This window comes from Diaphorina citri, unplaced genomic scaffold, assembly GCF_000475195.1.
Source record: "Diaphorina citri unplaced genomic scaffold, Diaci psyllid genome assembly version 1.1 scaffold2042, whole genome shotgun sequence".
NCBI classification, from domain to species: domain Eukaryota; kingdom Metazoa; phylum Arthropoda; class Insecta; order Hemiptera; family Psyllidae; genus Diaphorina; species Diaphorina citri.
The window spans coordinates 36,180-55,024 of NW_007379467.1; the positions used below are offsets into that span (position 1 = coordinate 36,180).

General features: G+C 39.8%; 2 protein-coding genes across 2 annotated transcripts; both read right to left on the reverse strand.

Moving 5' to 3' along the window:
- Positions 1 to 1,851: 1,851 nt before the first annotated feature.
- On the reverse strand, positions 1,852 to 12,820 carry LOC108253528 (ejaculatory bulb-specific protein 3-like). Its single transcript, XM_017447661.2, has 2 exons — positions 12,513 to 12,820; positions 1,852 to 2,817 (listed from the first exon to the last, which is right to left on the reverse strand). The coding sequence occupies exons 1-2, from the start codon at positions 12,712 to 12,714 to the stop codon at positions 2,609 to 2,611; spliced, it is 411 nt and encodes a 136-aa protein (XP_017303150.1). The 5' UTR covers positions 12,715 to 12,820; the 3' UTR covers positions 1,852 to 2,608.
- A 4,070-nt stretch (positions 12,821 to 16,890) lies between these two features.
- LOC103518014 (ejaculatory bulb-specific protein 3-like) lies at positions 16,891 to 18,704 on the reverse strand. Its single transcript, XM_017447660.2, has 2 exons — positions 18,395 to 18,704; positions 16,891 to 17,195 (listed from the first exon to the last, which is right to left on the reverse strand). The coding sequence occupies exons 1-2, from the start codon at positions 18,594 to 18,596 to the stop codon at positions 16,987 to 16,989; spliced, it is 411 nt and encodes a 136-aa protein (XP_017303149.1). The 5' UTR covers positions 18,597 to 18,704; the 3' UTR covers positions 16,891 to 16,986.
- Positions 18,705 to 18,845: the final 141 nt, after the last annotated feature.

The window sequence follows — 18,845 nt, forward strand, 5'->3', positions numbered from 1 at the left end:
AATCACTTTTTTTTAATCAGATGAGGACCTTAAAACGGATATTTCCACCCATTTCCGGACTTTGTAAATTTGGACCGATTGATGCAATAGGTATTTTCTCATTACTTAGTGTAGGGAACCTCTTCCTAATAAATAGAAATTAATAAATAATGCTGTTATCTTCTATCTGTTTGTCGGATCGGTAGCTTTATGTTCATTTCTCACAGATCAGCCTTCAGTTAAAGAGCTGCTGGTTTAAAGAAACACGCTTGAGAACACCAACAACAACAACAACAACAACAACAACAACAACAACAACAACAACAACAACAACAACAACAACAACAACAGAATTGCAAAATCTCTCCACTGAGTTGCATTCTTCGGAAAAATAAAAAGAAAATACCAACAATGTTGGCAATTCCACAAATCCACACCCTCTTCTCTCGTATCAATTAATCTCCACCCACTAGGTGTCAACTCATGTCAACAAACCTCTCTGGAAACTTCCATACCGGTTTCCACTAATCTCAGTTCACAGAGATGACAGCTTCGCAGTTGATTTAGTAGAACCCCACTAGAAAACCACTTCAGACACGCACTCTGTTTCCTAGTTGACATTAGCCCACTCATATCCACTCATAATCACAACTTGGCTCGTTGTTATTTCCTCAATTGCGACCACTATGTAAATAAGTTCAGGTTCAGGTTCAAGATTTAAACTAGTCATCAAAGTTGCCTACAGAGAGTCCTGGGACTGTGTGAAGGCCAAGATTAGCCTGTCCTTAACACAAACTGGTTGAATAATCAAATCTCGCGGTGCTGTGGTAGATCCGTAGATCAACATGAGTACTTTGTTATTATGATTAGTTGGCTCATTATTAGGTACATGTACCTTCTCCATTACTCCAAGATGGATAAATTTATCTTAACAAAGATACTTTTCATATTGTAGGTACACAATAGATACCGAAAGACCTGAAGGTAGGAACTCAATAACTTTAAAGATAATATACGTAGGTACACACTACACAGAGGTAGGTACATACTTTTTGTGATTGAAATAGAAAGTGTTATTTCCTGAGTACTGTACCATTGTATACCACCTCATCGTCTTGGCGCTTTGTGCTTTCTGATCATTTGGTCGAATTCTCAAAGAAATAATTAATAAAATCATGCTCCTTGTGGGATTCGAACCCACATGGGACTAGTGGGACATCTTGTTTAGAGCCTGAATATAATAAACAGAGTTTGGGTAGGTATGTACTTCTAATGAACATAGAGAAATACGCAAGTCGGAAAATGTGAGCTCAATCTTTTGTCGATTTGGGGAATCGAACCCAGGAATCGATATGAAGGAAGAGGTGTGTGGTTCAGACTTTCAGAGATGGAGGGAAAACTCCATCTGGACTATCTGCCTATGAGAGATACTAAACATCCTCCCACTCAGTATGGCTTCTTACATCCTTACCTAAATTTCCGGGAAAAAGCAAGTTGGTAATTGGCCTTCACGATTCACAGAAACGGAAACGGTTGAGTTTCCATTTCCAGAAGTTTTCTCAAACTTTACACATAGCTTGCATGTTGAAGTTACAAGTAACTTGAATACAAGTGGCATACTAGCTAGTGGGCTCATAAGTGGAGTTCCACGAAAAACCCTTATCTCTTGAGGATAAAGTCTGCCCCTTAGTGAGAATCGAACCCGTGGCCTAGCGCTTACAAGGCAGTTGCGCTAATAACTAAGCTAACTAGGCTGGCCGATTTAGAACAAACCAGAATGGCCCTCTGGAGGCTTTGCATTGGCTACTTGAAATTTTCCTGGAATAATATTTTTTCCTATCACGTTTATGAAAATAATCAAAACAAACGGTCTTAGAGGAAAAAAAAATAGGTTTTATTTGTACAATCATATAATTTAAATTTTTATCACATTAGAAAAATAAATTATACCTAATAAAAAAATAAAACAACATGAAAAAAAAAAAGAGAAATTTTCAACAGAATATGGCAAAATTTTGTCCCGCGAGGAAAATGGTGGAGAAAAGAAAAAGCATAGAAAAACAGTCAAAAAGAATATCAGTTCTGGTTATGAGAGCAAAAGCTAGGCATGTACACTATCTCAGGGTCTCACTCAATATGGGATTCAAAATATGGGAGCCCAAAAATGATAGTCCCCGAAAAGGGACCAAAAGCTCTCGAATTGAGCTCTCAAAAGAGGCTGGTAGACGAGCTGTTTTTCTAACCCATACCGAACAAATATCGCTCATAACTCCTAACAGTAAGATTTTGCACTTCCCAATAAAATATCCGATAACCATAGAAAAACCAGGTTTCAGCTCATGCGCAGAACGTTATCGTAATGGTTTCGGGAAATCATGGGAAGTGCAAAGCTGGGTCCACACCGGAGGACGTGATCAACACAGAATGTGATCCACATAGAAAATTAGATGTTTAGGTGAAGTGTTGACAAGTTCAACACCGACGTGGACTAAGCTCAAAAATTCTGAACTGAGCTTCAAAGACTGGACGACATTTCGGCAACACTATCACTCGGTATTGCATATTGCCTATCTCGTTCACCAGGCGCAGGATCACCACTCCTCTCAGGACGAAGAAACAAAGAGTTCATTTAGATCTTCACGGGCTTTCCAGCCTTCAGGTCTGACAGCTCCTTCTGGTACTTGGCCTTATATGTACCGTTGGGGTCGAACTTCTTCTCTAGTTCAGCCCATTGTTCTGGCTTGTTGTCAATGAGGTACTTGAAGATCTTCTTGGAGCCTTCCTTCTGCTTCTCGGAGCAGCTCTTGCACTCGGTGGCGATGGCGTCGGGAAGCTTGTCTGAAACAGAACGAAATTCGTAATTTAATTTCTTTGTTTTGTTTGTTTGTTTGTTTGTTCGTTTTTAGCTAAATCCCCTTTAGGGATGAGCTATTCACTTCTAGTGAAAGTCACAACTTTGGGGTCGGGGTTGTGTTGCTATGAGTATTCACTATGAAAACTCATTTTGATATTTTCTTTTTGAAACAGAAGGATACTGTGGCGTTCATGATTGGTTGGGTTGCGACCGGCGCGGCGGGCGAAAGTTTGAATCAACCTTTTCCGCCAAGAGACTATCAAAACTCTAGGGAACCAAATCGGATAAGCTGTAGAGCCGTAGGATTGATTCAGGAAACTTCTAAAAATCGTCCCCAAAATTGAAAAGAGAATAAAGACAGGGTAGGAAAGGAGGGAGAGAACGGACCTTATCGGTTTGGGATAAAGTTCGCCTGGGATGCAGTATGTGACCTTCAAAATATTCAGAGGTACGCTGTACGGCCCTTAGTATGTGACCTTCAAAATATTCAGAGGTACGCTGTACGGAGTGTACGGCCCTTAGATGACCATCTAAAAAGGACGAAAGAATCAACTCAGTTTCCAGAGTCGATTCAATGAACGGGTTTCTTATACGCTGGGATATACCAATACGAACAGATACGAGTACCTATCCCATAAATGGTTAAATCAATAACTATATTGACAGATGCAAAGGTGTTGATTGGCCCCTCTAAGTTGATATTAGATTCAGAAATTTTTTTCACTAATGGCTGATAAGGGTACGAGTACCTATCCCATAAATGGTTAAATCAATAACTATATTGACAGATGTAAAGGTGTTGATTGGCCCCTCTAAGTTGATATTAGATTCAGAAATTTTTTTCACTAATGGCTGATAATCAATTGCTAAATGTGTAATAAATAAATAAAATACATTCAGAAATTTAGGACAGATAAGACCGGTTATTTCACCTTCATGATATTGTCCATTAAGCGATGCTCGACAAAGACAAAGTTCAATTGACTGTGTAAAAAAAGGTGATTGTTTTTTATACTCATAGTTTCTACTCAGTCTACTTAGCCCCGGATTCACATTTCAATCTGAGCTTGTAGATCCTTGCCTTATTTCTATCACATTAGGTATTTTACGTTATGAGCAATATATTTAGACCAGTTGTCCAAAGATCAACATGAGTACTTTGTTATTACGATTAGTTGGCTCATTATTAGGTACATGTACCTACTCCATTACTCCAATATAGATAAATTTATCTCAACAAAGATACATTTCATATTGTAGGTACACAATAGATACCGAAAGACCTGAAGGTAGGAACTCAATAACTTTAAAGATAATAGGTATTAGGTACACACTACACAGAGGTAGGTACATACTTTTTGTGATTGGAATAGAAAGTGTTATTTCCTGAGTACTGTGCCATTGTATACCACCTCATCGTCTTGGCGCTTTGTGCTTTCTGATCATTTGGTCGAAGTCTCAAAGAAATAATTAATAAAATCATGCTCCTTGTGGGATTCGAACCCACATGGGACTAGTGGGACATCTTGCTTAGAGCCTGAATATAATAAACAGAGTTTGGGTAGGTATGTACTTCTGATGAACATTAGAGAAATACGCAAGTCGGAATGTGAGCTCAATCTTTTGTCGATTTGGGGAATCGAACCCAGGAATCGATATGAAGGAAGAGGTGTGTGGTTCAGACTTCCAGAGATGGAGGGAAAACTCCATCTGGACCATCTGCCTATGAGAGATATTAAACATCCTCCCACTCAGTATGGCTTCTTACATCCTTACCTAAATTTCCGGGAAAAAGCAAGTTGGTAATTGGCCTTCACGATTCACAGAAACGGAAACGGTTGAGTTTCCATTTCTAGAAGTTTTCTCAAGCTTTACACAGACAAAATAGCTTGCATGCCAGCCTAGTTAGCTTAGTTGGTAGTGCGTCTGCCTTGTAAGCGCTAAATGATAAATTGCCAGATTTAGGAGCGCTACCGCGCTCCTAAATCTGGCCACAACTCATTCAGGCAAGCCAGCCTAGTTAGCTTTGTTGGTGGCACGTCTGCCTTGTAAGCGCTAGGCCGCGGGTTCGATTCCTGCCCGGGGTGGATTTTATCCTGATGGGATAATATTCGTTCTCGGAACGGCTGGCTTTATTCTATCCTGTCTTCCTTCTCTCTTCGATTTCGGGACGATAAGACCATAGCAGTTACAGTTCCCTCTGTCAAACCTCTTAAAAAAAAAAAAATAGCTTGCATGTTGAAGTTACAAGTAACTTGAATACAAGTGGCATACTAGCTAGTGGGCTCATAAGTGGAGTTCCACGAAAAACCCTAGCTCGAATCAAACAATCAAATATGATCGAGAATTCGTCACTCGAGAATTTGGTGAAAATGAAGGTTGGAAGAAGCAAGCAGCGGATAGCACTTTGAATTTTGAATGCTCCAGTTTTCGACAGAGGACTGAAGATGCGTATGGTTAATATACGGATGGGTTGGAAATTTCGTACTGCTGGCTTTTCCCTGCCTTACTCAGGCTGGATGAGGTTAAAGTGAGGCGAGTAGTATCGTATTCGATTATGTGAAACAAAACAATGAGATTGTGAGATTCCGCTTTGTGGAGCAAGTGTTTACGTCCAAAGCGGAGTCTAATTGGTTCAGCCAAAAAAAAGTCATATAATGGAATACGATATAATAAATAAATAAATGTCTTTCTTTGTGTTATTATTTCACAACTTTGGTGCTCACTGCAGCATTGTAGGATTTTTCCCAATTTCTCAGTGAGGCGAGTAGTATCGTATTCGATTATGTGAAACAAAACATGGCTGAACCAATGAGATTGTGAGATTCCGCTTTGTGGAGCAAGTGTTTACGTGCAAAGCGGAGTCTAATTGGTTCGGCCAAAAAAAGTCATATAATGGAATACGATATAATAACTAAATAAATGTCTTTCTTTGTGTTATTATTTCACAACTTTGGTGCTCACTGCAGCATTGTAGGATTTTTCCCAATATCTCAATAATCCTTCTCAATAATCCTAAAATCCAATGTTTATCTACCATGCTGGCACCGGTCGCTATGCGCATTTATATGTCATAGCTACTCATTTTCCTCACCAGGCTGAGTGGGCCCCGTAACGGCCAGTCACGGAATCAAACATTTGCATGATACAAATTTATTGACCCCGCCGGGAATCGAACCCGGGTCTCCCGCGTGCAAAGCGAGCGCAGTGACCACTACGCCATGGGAGCTGACTGGAATACGATATATATATGTAGCTTGTCACTGAAAGGAGGATAAAAGTCCCGTAAGTACTAGTCCCATCCAGTGCCCTAAATCACCAAAGTATGGAAAAGTATCTTACAAGTGTAATAGCCAATGGAAAAGCAGAATTTTGAATTTGGACGAATCATATCGAAATATGGAATTGTAAATACTTTTCCATACTTTGGTGATTTAGGGCACAGGTAGTAAATTTTTGTGAGTCAACATGACTACTTGAGCCACCTTTATGTAGAACTTTATACTTTATAGGTACTCCTGATTTAGGGCACAGGTAGTAAATTTTTGTGAGTCAACATGACTACTTGAGCCACCTTTATGTAGAACTTTATACTTTATAGGTACTCGTATCTAAAGTTAAGGATTTCGTAATTATTTCACTGTATATTAATATCACCTCTCTGGGACTCTGTGCTGAGGTCAAGGTTTATAGGTAGGTAAGGAACTAAGGACCTATAAGTACATAAAAACACACAGACACACACACACAACCAACAACAACAGCCACATTATAGCAGCAACAAGAACACAACCAGACTCTGTGCTGAGGTCAAGGTTTATAGGTAGGTAAGGACCTATCTTATATTATAAGAACGAGATCCATTCACATTTCACACACTGATCGCTCTATCTCGAGAACCACAACACCTAGAAAGCTGAAATTTGGTAGGAATATTCCTTTTATGGTCTAGGTGTGCAATAAGAAAGGATTTTGCGAAAATCTAAATGAGAACAACAACACCACCACCACCACCAGCAGCAGCAACAACTACAACAACAAATACACCACCTCCAACAGCAACATTAGCCTTGTTGGTGCTGATGGATGAGAAGAAGAAGAATAGGTACCCATGATAAATGAGTAAAATGAGCGACGCATTTATCAATCTTATAATATGAGCCATTGACCCCTTTGATGCGCAGATATGAGAGAACTTTGCCAAAACCCTATGATTAATGGTAGGAGTAACCAAAGTTCAAAACAACACAATATCCAATCAACTTAACCAAGCACTGCTGACGTCAGTTGGTTAATAACTACTTGTCGTTTGGTTTAATAATTACTTGTAATGCTATTAAACCAAGTTGGGCGAAGTAATTTCGCAGGTACGTTTAACCTGAGAAAACAAAATCAAGTGTTTGTTGATGGGGAATTTCTAGTCATGTCCAAGAGTACTGTGACGTCAATGTGTATGATGGGATGCACGTTTCTAAAGTTTGCATCTTGGAGATTACTCTTAACCCATTTTGGATGAAATGGTCTCAATGACGAGGTACCTACTGGCGTCTACAACGGATCCCCTACCCTCAACCCTAGCCCCAACCCAAAAGAAAATAAACAAACCATGCTAATGAATGTAAGCGGTCTCAAAGTAGCCTCGTTGAAAATGAAGAAATTGAGCAGAGTACCTATTTATTCTGCGAGGGTAGATGGTTTTGTTAACATTCTGACCTCAAAATTTTCAAGAGTATCAAAAAAGCAGGTCGACGGTTTCGGCAAGACTCGATGGTCCAGAAGGGTCTAGGCTAGGGCCAATGGTCCAAGGTCTATGGTTATTGTTATGGACGAGCACTTGGAATTTCGAACCAACCTAGTTAGATTGTAAGGTAGCGAGCCTGCCTTGTAAGCGCTAGGTCGCGGGTTCATCTTGTGCTCTTTTCAATTCAGGAACGATAAGACCTCCGTTGTTACAGGTCCCTTTATCAATCCCCGTGAAAAGCCTTTGTGATCCACGGTCATCTGATGGGTTAACAAATCGCATAGATCGTAAGATAGACAATAACCGCTCCCACGTTATTCTCGCGTATACCCCATTAACCCATCATAATTGATATTTCTCACGTAAATCTAAAGTACGAAAATATGGAAGTACTTCTTGCTACTAAAACGTCTTATCACGTTTCTGCCCAAGATTCTCGCGTATACCCCATTAACCCATCATAATTGATATTTTTCACGTAAATCTAAAGTACGAAAATATTGGTACTTCTTGCTACTAAAACGTCTTATCACGTTTCTGCCCAAGATGGGGCCCAATTGCGGTTAACCTTGAGGAAAATTCCGCGGAAATAAGAGACGGGCCCAGCTTGTTTTGACATACGGCGTTTTCGCTTAGCACGGGAGTATAGATACAGGTAGATATGAATAGGTCCTAGAAAAGGCTCTATAGCAGGGGTTTCCAACTTCTATGTGTATGCGGGCCACATGCAACATTGGGAGGTACTTCGCGGGCCACACATGTATAGGGGAGCTCCCCATTTTTTTCATAAACGCAGTCCGATCGAATTTTGAGCGCCGCAGGCGAAATTTTTCAAAAAGTGTTCGAAGATTTTTGCCTTTTTTTACATTTAAGTAAGTTTTATACAAATCTCAAAAAGCTTCGCGGGCCACGAAAATGGCCTGGCGGGCCGCTAGTTGGAAACCCCTGCTCTATAGGTACAGTGCTTACAGTACTCATACATTAGCTAAATACCCTTTAGGGATGAGCTATTCACTTCTAGTGAAAGTCACAACTTTGGGGTCGGGGTTGTGTTGCTATGAGTATTCACTATGAAAACTCATTTTGATATTTTCTTTTTGAAACAGAAGGATACTGTGGCATTCATGATTGGTTGGGTTGCGACCGGCGCGGCGGGCGAAAGTTTGAATCAACCTTTTCCACCAAGAGACTCTCAAAACACTAGGGAACTAAATCGGATAAGCTGTAGAGCCGTAGGATTGATTCAGGAAACTTCTAAAAACTGAGTTCTTATCGTCCCCAAAATTGAAAAGAGAATGAAGACAGGATAGGAAAGGAGGGAGAGAACGGACCTTATCGGTTTGGGATAAAGTTCGCCTCGGATGCAGTATGTGACCTTACTCCATTACTCCAAGATAGATAAATTTATCTTAACAAAGATACATTTCATATTGTAGGTACACAATAGATACCGAAAGACCTGAAGGTAGGAACTCAATAACTTTTAAGATAATAGGTACACACTACACAGAGGTAGGTACATACTTTGAAATAGAAAGTGTTATTTCCTGAGTACTGTGCCATGGTATACCACCTCATCGTCTTGGCGCTTTGTGCTCTCTGATCATTTGGTCGAATTCTCAAAGAAATAATTAATAAAATCATGCCCCTTGTGGGATTCGAACCCACATGGGACTAGTGGGACATCTTGTTTAGAGCCTGAATATAATAAACAGAGTTTGGGTAGGTATGTACTTCTAATGAACATAGAGAAATACGCAAGTCGGAATGTGAGTTCAATCTTTTGTCGATTTGGGGAATCGAACCCAAGAATCGATATGAAGGAAGAGGTGTGTGGTTCAGACTTCCAGAAATGGAGGGAAAACTCCATCTGGACCATCTGCCTATGAGAGATATTAAACATACTCCCACTCAGTATGGCGTCTTACACACTTACCTAAATTTCCGGGAAAAAGCAAGTTGGTATTTGGCCTTCACGATTCACAGAAACGGAAACGGTTGAGTTTCCATTTCCAGAAGTTTTCTCAAACTTTACACATAGCTTGCATGTTGAAGTTACAAGTAACTTGAATACAAGTGGCATACTAGCTAGTGGGCTCATAAGTGGAGTTCCACGAAAAACCCTTATCTCTTGAGGATAAAGTCTGCCCCTTAGTGAGAATCGAACCCGTGGCCTAGCGCTTACAAGGCAGTTGCGCTAATAACTAAGCTAACTAGGCTGGCCGATTTAGAACAAACCAGAATGGCCCTCTGGAGGCTTTGCATTGGCTACTTGAAATTTTCCTGGAATAATATTTTTTCCTATCACGTTTATGAAAATAATCAAAACAAACGGTCTTAGAGGAAAAAAAAATAGGTTTTATTTGTACAATCATATAATTTAAATTTTTATCACATTAGAAAAATAAATTATACCTAATAAAAAAATAAAACAACATGAAAAAAAAAAAGAGAAATTTTCAACAGAATATGGCAAAATTTTGTCCCGCGAGGAAAATGGTGGAGAAAAGAAAAAGCATAGAAAAACAGTCAAAAAGAATATCAGTTCTGGTTATGAGAGCAAAAGCTAGGCATGTACACTATCTCAGGGTCTCACTCAATATGGGATTCAAAATATGGGAGCCCAAAAATGATAGTCCCCGAAAAGGGACCAAAAGCTCTCGAATTGAGCTCTCAAAAGAGGCTGGTAGACGAGCTGTTTTTCTAACCCATACCGAACAAATATCGCTCATAACTCCTAACAGTAAGATTTTGCACTTCCCAATAAAATATCCGATAACCATAGAAAAACCAGGTTTCAGCTCATGCGCAGAACGTTATCGTAATGGTCGCGTATACCCCATTAACCCATCATAATTGATATTTCTCACGTAAATCTAAAGTACGAAAATATGGAAGTACTTCTTGCTACTAAAACGTCTTATCACGTTTCTGCCCAAGATGGGGCCCAATTGCGGTTAACCTTGAGGAAAATTCCGCGGAAATACCGCCGGAATATAAAGCCGCAGCTTGCCGTTCTGGTTCAACTAATGAGAACAAAATCCAACGCACAATTTCGTTGAAAAGTGGAATTTCTTGGGAATTACAAATGGTTCATTGGAAATTGTTGTTGTTTATGATACACTTGAATGAGTACAGGTATTTGATTATAATTAATTAGGTACTTTTGTTATGTGCGTAATGTAGGGATAGGTAGCTACATCAATCTAGTACTTGTTATCATCAATCTATTTGATTATAATTAATTAGGTACTTTTGTTATGTGCGTAATGTAGGGATAGGTAGCTACATCAATCTAGTACTTGTTATCATCAATATTAATTAGGTACTTTTGTTATGTGCGTAATGTAGGGATAGGTACATCCACATACCTCAATCTAATACTTGTTATCATCATTGTAGGTACTTGTAAGTACATAAGAATGGTACTTGTAAACTTATAAGTACATAAGAATGGTACTTGTAAGTACATAGGAATGGTACTTGTAAACTTGTACATAGGAATGGTACTTGTAAACTTGTACATACCAATACAAGTTTTTCTTCTTCCTATAAATAGGCCTGGGATGCTTTAGTAGTTTATTAGTGGAGATGCCAATACTTCTACGTAGATATATTCTACTTGGTCTATCGTTGGGTTGATAGCTGCTTAGATCTTTGATCGATGAGTTAGTCGATTTTTTTTTTTTTTTTTTAAACTAATAGGTAGGTACTTGTAAACTTGTAGGTACATAGGAATGGTACTTGTAAACTTGTACATACCAATACAAGTTTTTCTTCTTTCTTCCTATAAATAGGCCTGGGATGCTTTAGTAGATTATTAGTGGAGATGCCAATACTTCTACATTTATAATTATAGCTGCTTAGATCTTTGAACGATGAGTTAGTCGAATATTAGTGGAGACGATAAAACTACCCCATTTTTCATCCTACTCTCTAAGATTGATTTTTTTTCCCCAACAGGTGAGAGGTACTTAACTAATGGTTTAACAGCTTAGGTTATACGAGTACATATGACTGCTAAGGCTTTTATTTTCCTTTTCATTTAGCTTATCAATTTTCCTCAAGAGACTGAGAGCACCTCAAATAGCCGGTAGTAGTTGTTGCCCCAGCTGGGCCGTCCAGATACCAACCACGCACAATGCTTCTTAACTTCAGTGATCTGTTGAGAAGTGAGAACTGATGTAGGCCTTGACCTTCAAAATATTCAGAGGTACGCTGTACGGCCCTTAGATGACCATCTAAAAAAGACGAAAGAATCAACTCAGTTTTCAGAGTCGATTTAATGAACGGGTTTCTTATACCTACGCTGGGATATACCAATACCAATACGAACAGATACGAGTACCTATCCCATAAATGGTTAAATTAATAACTATATTGACAGATGCAAAGGTGTTGATTGGCCCCTCTAAGTTGATATTAGATTCAGAAATTTTTTTCACTAATGGCTGATAATCAATTGCTAAATGTGTAATAAATAAATAAAATAGATTCAGAAATTTAGGACAGATAAGACCGGTTATTTCACCTTCATGATATTGTCCATTAAGCGATGCTCGATAAAGACAAAGTTCAATTGATTGTGTAAAAAAAGGTGATTGTTTTTTATACCTATAGTTTCTACTCAGTCTACTTAGCCATTTACATTTCAATCTGAGCTTGTAGGTCCTTGCCTTAATTCTATCACATTAGGCATTTTACGTTATGAGCAATATATTTAGACCATACACAAAAAGCCCTCTTTCAGGCCTAGGTGTAGGGGCAAACAGCTCTAAAGGATTGGTTGAGCTTATATGAATCTACGATATAGACTAGAAGATGGAGTGTCCTGGTGGGAGACATAAGGTCAATTTGGATTCAGAACCCATTTTGGATTTAGGTAGATGGTTTATCTCAATAGATGAAATATTACCTATTGGCTAGTAAGCTACTCACTTTTCAGTTCCTGTCCATCAGGTGAGCACTTGCCCTTGTCCAGGAGACAGTTGTAGTAGTTGTTGAACAGTCTGTCGTTCTTCAGGATCTGATCCAGATCGACGTTGTCATACTTGGTGGTGTACTTCTCTCCAGCTGGCTTTCCAGCAACCAGTTGCACAGCCAGGAACAGGCCAACAGCGGCGCTACACAACTTGAACATTTTCTGCACGAGTAAAATCACGCGAAGTTCTATGAGAAATTGAGACTTGAGGTTCAGGAGACGAGGTTGATGACAGAGACTCGAGATCACTAATGAAACCAATGCTGCCTGCTCATGACCAGGTAAACTTTGAGGCTATAGAACCAGTTCTCCCTCTCTCTTTAGTACAATGATGAGACTACGTCAGTGAACCAGTGCTGTGGATATGAATAGTGCGTGTGATATTGTCGAGTCTGAATTAGCATAAAGGTAACTGCTTACCCGTATGAGAGTATTGGTCCAGCACCAAGAAGTCGGTTGTGTCTTGAAGCTGTAATAAATTGATTGTGTCTTGAAGCTCAACATACCTATTTTATGGAGTACGTTCCTATAAGAACGTAATTTCGGGTAACGTACCACAAGGAATACATTGTCCACCCCATTTTAGACTGTCGCCGTACAATGTGTCCCATTCATAAGGTAGCTACAACGCAACGTCAAATAACGTCCTAACTTTTGACATGATTCCCTTGAGAACAACACGTCATCCCCCAGTAGGTACAGCTCCTCTGATGTTTCCACTTTTCAAGTTTATTTCTCAAATTGTCGCTCCTATGTATCTATTGCATAGGACTGTTTGTTATTCATGAACAGACTGAAAAAAGCCTTTTATACCTATTTCCTTTCTTGAGAGCGCTGTCTTTACTTACTTCCTTACTGAATAAAGTAGGTAGGTACTTTACTTATATTCTTGCTATCCACCACTGCTTTGTAAACATGAACATCATTTTTTATTCAACTTCCAGGTGGACAATCCAATACGGCTCTTGACTCTCAACTTCCGTCCATAAGATGTTACCCTAGATCCTTTTTGTTAGAAAAGCTATTTAAACCCACGAATCATAGTAGAAGATTTTAAGTGCTAGAGTGACCAACAAGAGGTAGTTTCGTTACCTCCAATGGTCGAATCAAACAATCAAATATAATCGAGAATTCGTCACTCGAGAGTTTGGTAAAAATGAAGGTTGGAAGAAGCAAGCAGCGGATAGCACTTTGAATTTTGAATGCTCCAGTTTTCGACAGAGGACTGAAGATGCGTATGGTTAATATACGGATGGGTTGGAAATTTCGTACTGCTGGCTTTTCCCTGCCTTACTCAGGCTGGATGAGGTTAAAGTGAGGCGAGTAGTATCGTATTCGATTATGTGAAACAAAACAATGAGATTGTGAGATTCCGCTTTGTGGAGCAAGTGTTTACGTCCAAAGCGGAGTCTAATTGGTTCAGCCAAAAAAAAGTCATATAATGGAATACGATATAATAAATAAATAAATGTCTTTCTTTGTGTTATTATTTCACAACTTTGGTGCTCACTGCAGCATTGTAGGATTTTTCCCAATTTCTCAATAATCCTAAAATCCAATGTTTATCTACCATGCTGGCACCGGTCGCTATGCGCATTTATATGTCATAGCTACTCATTTTCCTCACCAGGCTGAGTGGGCCCCGTAACGGCCAGTCACGGAATCAAACATTTGCATGATACAAATTTATTGACCCCGCCGGGAATCGAACCCGGGTCTCCCGCGTGCAAAGCGAGCGCAGTGACCACTACGCCATGGGAGCTGACTGGAATACGATATATATATGTAGCTTGTCACTGAAAGGAGGATAAAAGTCCCGTAAGTACTAGTCCCATCCAGTGCCCTAAATCACCAAAGTATGGAAAAGTATCTTACAAGTGTAATAGCCAATGGAAAAGCAGAATTTTGAATTTGGACGAATCATATCGAAATATGGAATTGTAAATACTTTTCCATACTTTGCTGATTTAGGGCACAGGTAGTAAATTTTTGTGAGTCAACATGACTACTTGAGCCACCTTTATGTAGAACTTTATACTTTATAGGTACTCGTATCTAAAGTTAAGGATTTCGTAATTATTTCACTGTATATTAATATCACCTCTCTGAGACTCTGTGCTGAGGTCAAGGTTTATAGGTAGGTAAGGACCTATCTTATATTATAAGAACGAGATCCATTCACATTTCACACACTGATCGCTCTATCTCGAGAACCACAACACCTAGAAAGCTGAAATTTGGTAGGAATATTCCTTTTATGGTCTAGGTGTGCAATAAGAAAGGATTTTGCGAAAATCTAAACCGATCCTGAGATAGGTATGATCAATTTTTCATCGCTAAAATCTCCATAAGAAATACACAGAGTACAGAGACTGCGGGAGAGAAAACTTTTCCTCGCTCCCCTAATATTTGAGTTTCGTTTATGTTTTTAGTTTGACAACTATGCAGCTAATAGGGAGCGCGCAGCGCGACCGTATTTTTTATTATTTTCTACAAGTTCGGCCATGCCTTTTCTACAAGTTAGGCCATGCCTCGGGATGAACTAGCGGGATTCCGGAGCGAAGCGACGGAATTCAGCTAGTCTTATATTATAAAAACGAGATCCATTCATAGTTCACATTTCATAGTTCACACACTGATCGCTCTATCTCGAGAACCACAACACCTACAAAGCTGAAATTTGGTAGGAATATTCCTTTTATGGTCTAGATGTGCAATAAGAAAGGATTTTGCGAAAATCTAAACCGATCCTGAGATAGGTATGATCAATTTTTCATCGCTAAAATCTCCATAAGAAATACACAGAAAGCAGACCAAAAATGATAGTCCCCGAAAAGGGACCAAAAGCTCTCGAATTGAGCTCTCAAAAGAGGCTGGTAGACGAGCTGTTTTTCTAACCCATACCGAACAAATATCGCTCATAACTCCTAACAGTAAGATTTTGCACTTCCCAATAAAATATCCGATAACCATAGAAAAACCAGGTTTCAGCTCATGCGCAGAACGTTATCGTAATGGTTTCGGGAAATCATGGGAAGTGCAAAGCTGGGTCCACACCGGAGGACGTGATCAACACAGAATGTGATCCACATAGAAAATTAGATGTTTAGGGTATGAGCCATTGACCCCTTTGATGCGCAGATATGAGAGAACTTTGCCAAACCCTATGATTAATGATAGGAGTGACCAAAGTTCAAAACAACACAATATCCAATCAACTTAACCAAGTACTGCTGACGTCAGTTGGTTAATAACTACTTGTCGTTTGGTTTAATAATTACTTGTAATGCTATTAAACCAAGTTGGGCGAAGTAATTTCGCAGGTACGTTTAACCTGAGAAAACAAAATCAAGTTTTGATGGGGAATTTCTAGTCATGTTCAAGAGTACTGTGACGTCAATGTGTATGATGGGATGCACGTTTCTAAAGTTTGCATCTTGGAGATTACTCTTAACCCATTTTGGATGAAATGGTCTCAATAACACGAGGTACCTACTGGCGTCTACAACGGACCCAAAAGAAAATAAACAAACCATGCTAATGAATGTAAGCGGTCTCAAAGTAGCCTCGTTGAAAATGAAGAAATTGAGCAGAGTACCTATTTATTCTGCGAGGGTAGATGGTTTTGTTAACATTCTGACCTCAAAATTTTCAAGAGTATCAAAAAAGCAGGTCGACGGTTTCGGCAAGACTCGATGGTCCAGAAGGGTCTAGGCTAGGGCCAATGGTCCAAGGTCTATGGTTATTGTTATGGACGAGCACTTGGAATTTCGAACCAACCTAGTTAGATTGTAAGGTAGCGAGCCTGCCTTGTAAGCGCTAGGTCGCGGGTTCATCTTGTGCTCTTTTCAATTCAGGAACGATAAGACCTCCGTTGTTACAGGTCCCTTTATCAATCCCCGTGAAAAGCCTTTGTGATCCACGGTCATCTGATGGGTTAACAAATCGCATAGATCGAAATCATGGGAAGTGCAAAGCTGGGTCCACACCGGAGGACGTGATCAACACAGAATGTGATCCACATAGAAAATTAGATGTTTAGGTCCCCGTGAAAAGCCTTTGTGATCCACGGTCATCTGATGGGTTAACAAATCGCCTAGATCGTAAGATAGACAATAACCGCTCCCACGTTGTTCTCGCGTATACCCCATTAACCCATTATAATTGATATTTCTCACGTAAATCTAAAGTACGAAAATATGGAAGTACTTCTTGCTACTAAAACGTCTTATCACGTTTCTGCCCAAGGATGTTTAGGTGAAGTGTTGACAAGTTCAACACCGACGTGGACTAAGCTCAAAAATTCTGAACTGAGCTTCAAAGACTGGACGACATTTCGGCAACACTATCACTCGGTATTGCATATTGCCTATCTCGTTCACCAGGCGCAGGATCACCACTCCTCTCAGGACGAAGAAACAAAGAGTTCATTTAGATCTTCACGGGCTTTCCAGCCTTCAGGTCTGACAGCTCCTTCTGGTACTTGGCCTTATATGTACCGTTGGGGTCGAACTTCTTCTCTAGTTCAGCCCATTGTTCTGGCTTGTTGTCAATGAGGTACTTGAAGATCTTCTTGGAGCCTTCCTTCTGCTTCTCGGAGCAGCTCTTGCACTCGGTGGCGATGGCGTCGGGAAGCTTGTCTGAAACAGAACGAAATTCGTAATTTAATTTCTTTGTTTTGTTTGTTTGTTTGTTTGTTCGTTTTTAGCTAAATCCCCTTTAGGGATGAGCTATTCACTTCTAGTGAAAGTCACAACTTTGGGGTCGGGGTTGTGTTGCTATGAGTATTCACTATGAAAACTCATTTTGATATTTTCTTTTTGAAACAGAAGGATACTGTGGCGTTCATGATTGGTTGGGTTGCGACCGGCGCGGCGGGCGAAAGTTTGAATCAACCTTTTCCACCAAGAGACTCTCAAAACACTAGGGAACTAAATCGGATAAGCTGTAGAGCCGTAGGATTGATTCAGGAAACTTCTAAAAACCGAGTTCTTATCGTCCCCAAAATTGAAAAGAGAATAAAGACAGGGTAGGAAAGGAGGGAGAGAACGGACCTTATCGGTTTGGGATAAAGTTCGCCTCGGATGCAGTATGTGACCTTCAAAATATTCAGAGGTACGCTGTACGGAGTGTACGGCCCTTAGATGACCATCTAAAAAGGACGAAAGAATCAACTCAGTTTCCAGAGTCGATTCAATGAACGGGTTTCTTATACGCTGGGATATACCAATACGAACAGATACGAGTACCTATCCCATAAATGGTTAAATCAATAACTATATTGACAGATGCAAAGGTGTTGATTGGCCCCTCTAAGTTGATATTAGATTCAGAAATTTTTTTCACTAATGGCTGATAATCAATTGCTAAATGTGTAATAAATAAATAAAATAGATTCAGAAATTTAGGACAGATAAGACCGGTTATTTCACCTTCATGATATTGTCCATTAAGCGATGCTCGATAAAGACAAAGTTCAATTGATTGTGTAAAAAAAGGTGATTGTTTTTTATACCTATAGTTTCTACTCAGTCTACTTAGCCATTTACATTTCAATCTGAGCTTGTAGGTCCTTGCCTTAATTCTATCACATTAGGCATTTTACGTTATGAGCAATATATTTAGACCATACACAAAAAGCCCTCTTTCAGGCCTAGGTGTAGGGGCAAACAGCTCTAAAGGATTGGTTGAGCTTATATGAATCTACGATATAGACTAGAAGATGGAGTGTCCTGGTGGGAGACATAAGGTCAATTTGGATTCAGAACCCATTTTGGATTTAGGTAGATGGTTTATCTCAATAGATGAAATATTACCTATTGGCTAGTAAGCTACTCACTTTTCAGTTCCTGTCCATCAGGTGAGCACTTGCCCTTGTCCAGGAGACAGTTGTAGTAGTTGTTGAACAGTCTGTCGTTCTTCAGGATCTGATCCAGATCGACGTTGTCATACTTGGTGGTGTACTTCTCTCCAGCTGGCTTTCCAGCAACCAGTTGCACAGCCAGGAACAGGCCAACAGCGGCGCTACACAACTTGAACATTTTCTGCACGAGTAAAATCACGCGAAGTTCTATGAGAAATTGAGACTTGAGGTTCAGGAGACGAGGTTGATGACAGAGACTCGAGATCACTAATGAAACCAATGCTGCCTGCTCATGACCAGGTAAACTTTGAGGCTATAGAACCAGTTCTCCCTCTCTCTTTAGTACAATGATGAGACTACGTCAGTGAACCAGTGCTGTGGATATGAATAGTGCGTGTGATATTGTCGAGTCTGAATTAGCATAAAG

Bases quoted from the DNA above. Each gene is read 5' to 3' on its own strand.
- LOC103518014 (XM_017447660.2), bottom strand. From the start codon at position 18,596: ATGTTCAAGTTGTGTAGCGCCGCTGTTGGCCTGTTCCTGGCTGTGCAA. The intron at 17,196-18,394 runs GTGAGTAGCTTA...GTTCTGTTTCAG, and splicing joins TGATGGACAGGAACTGAAAA to ACAAGCTTCCCGACGCCATC.
- LOC108253528 (XM_017447661.2), bottom strand. From the start codon at position 12,714: ATGTTCAAGTTGTGTAGCGCCGCTGTTGGCCTGTTCCTGGCTGTGCAA. The intron at 2,818-12,512 runs GTGAGTAGCTTA...GTTCTGTTTCAG, and splicing joins TGATGGACAGGAACTGAAAA to ACAAGCTTCCCGACGCCATC.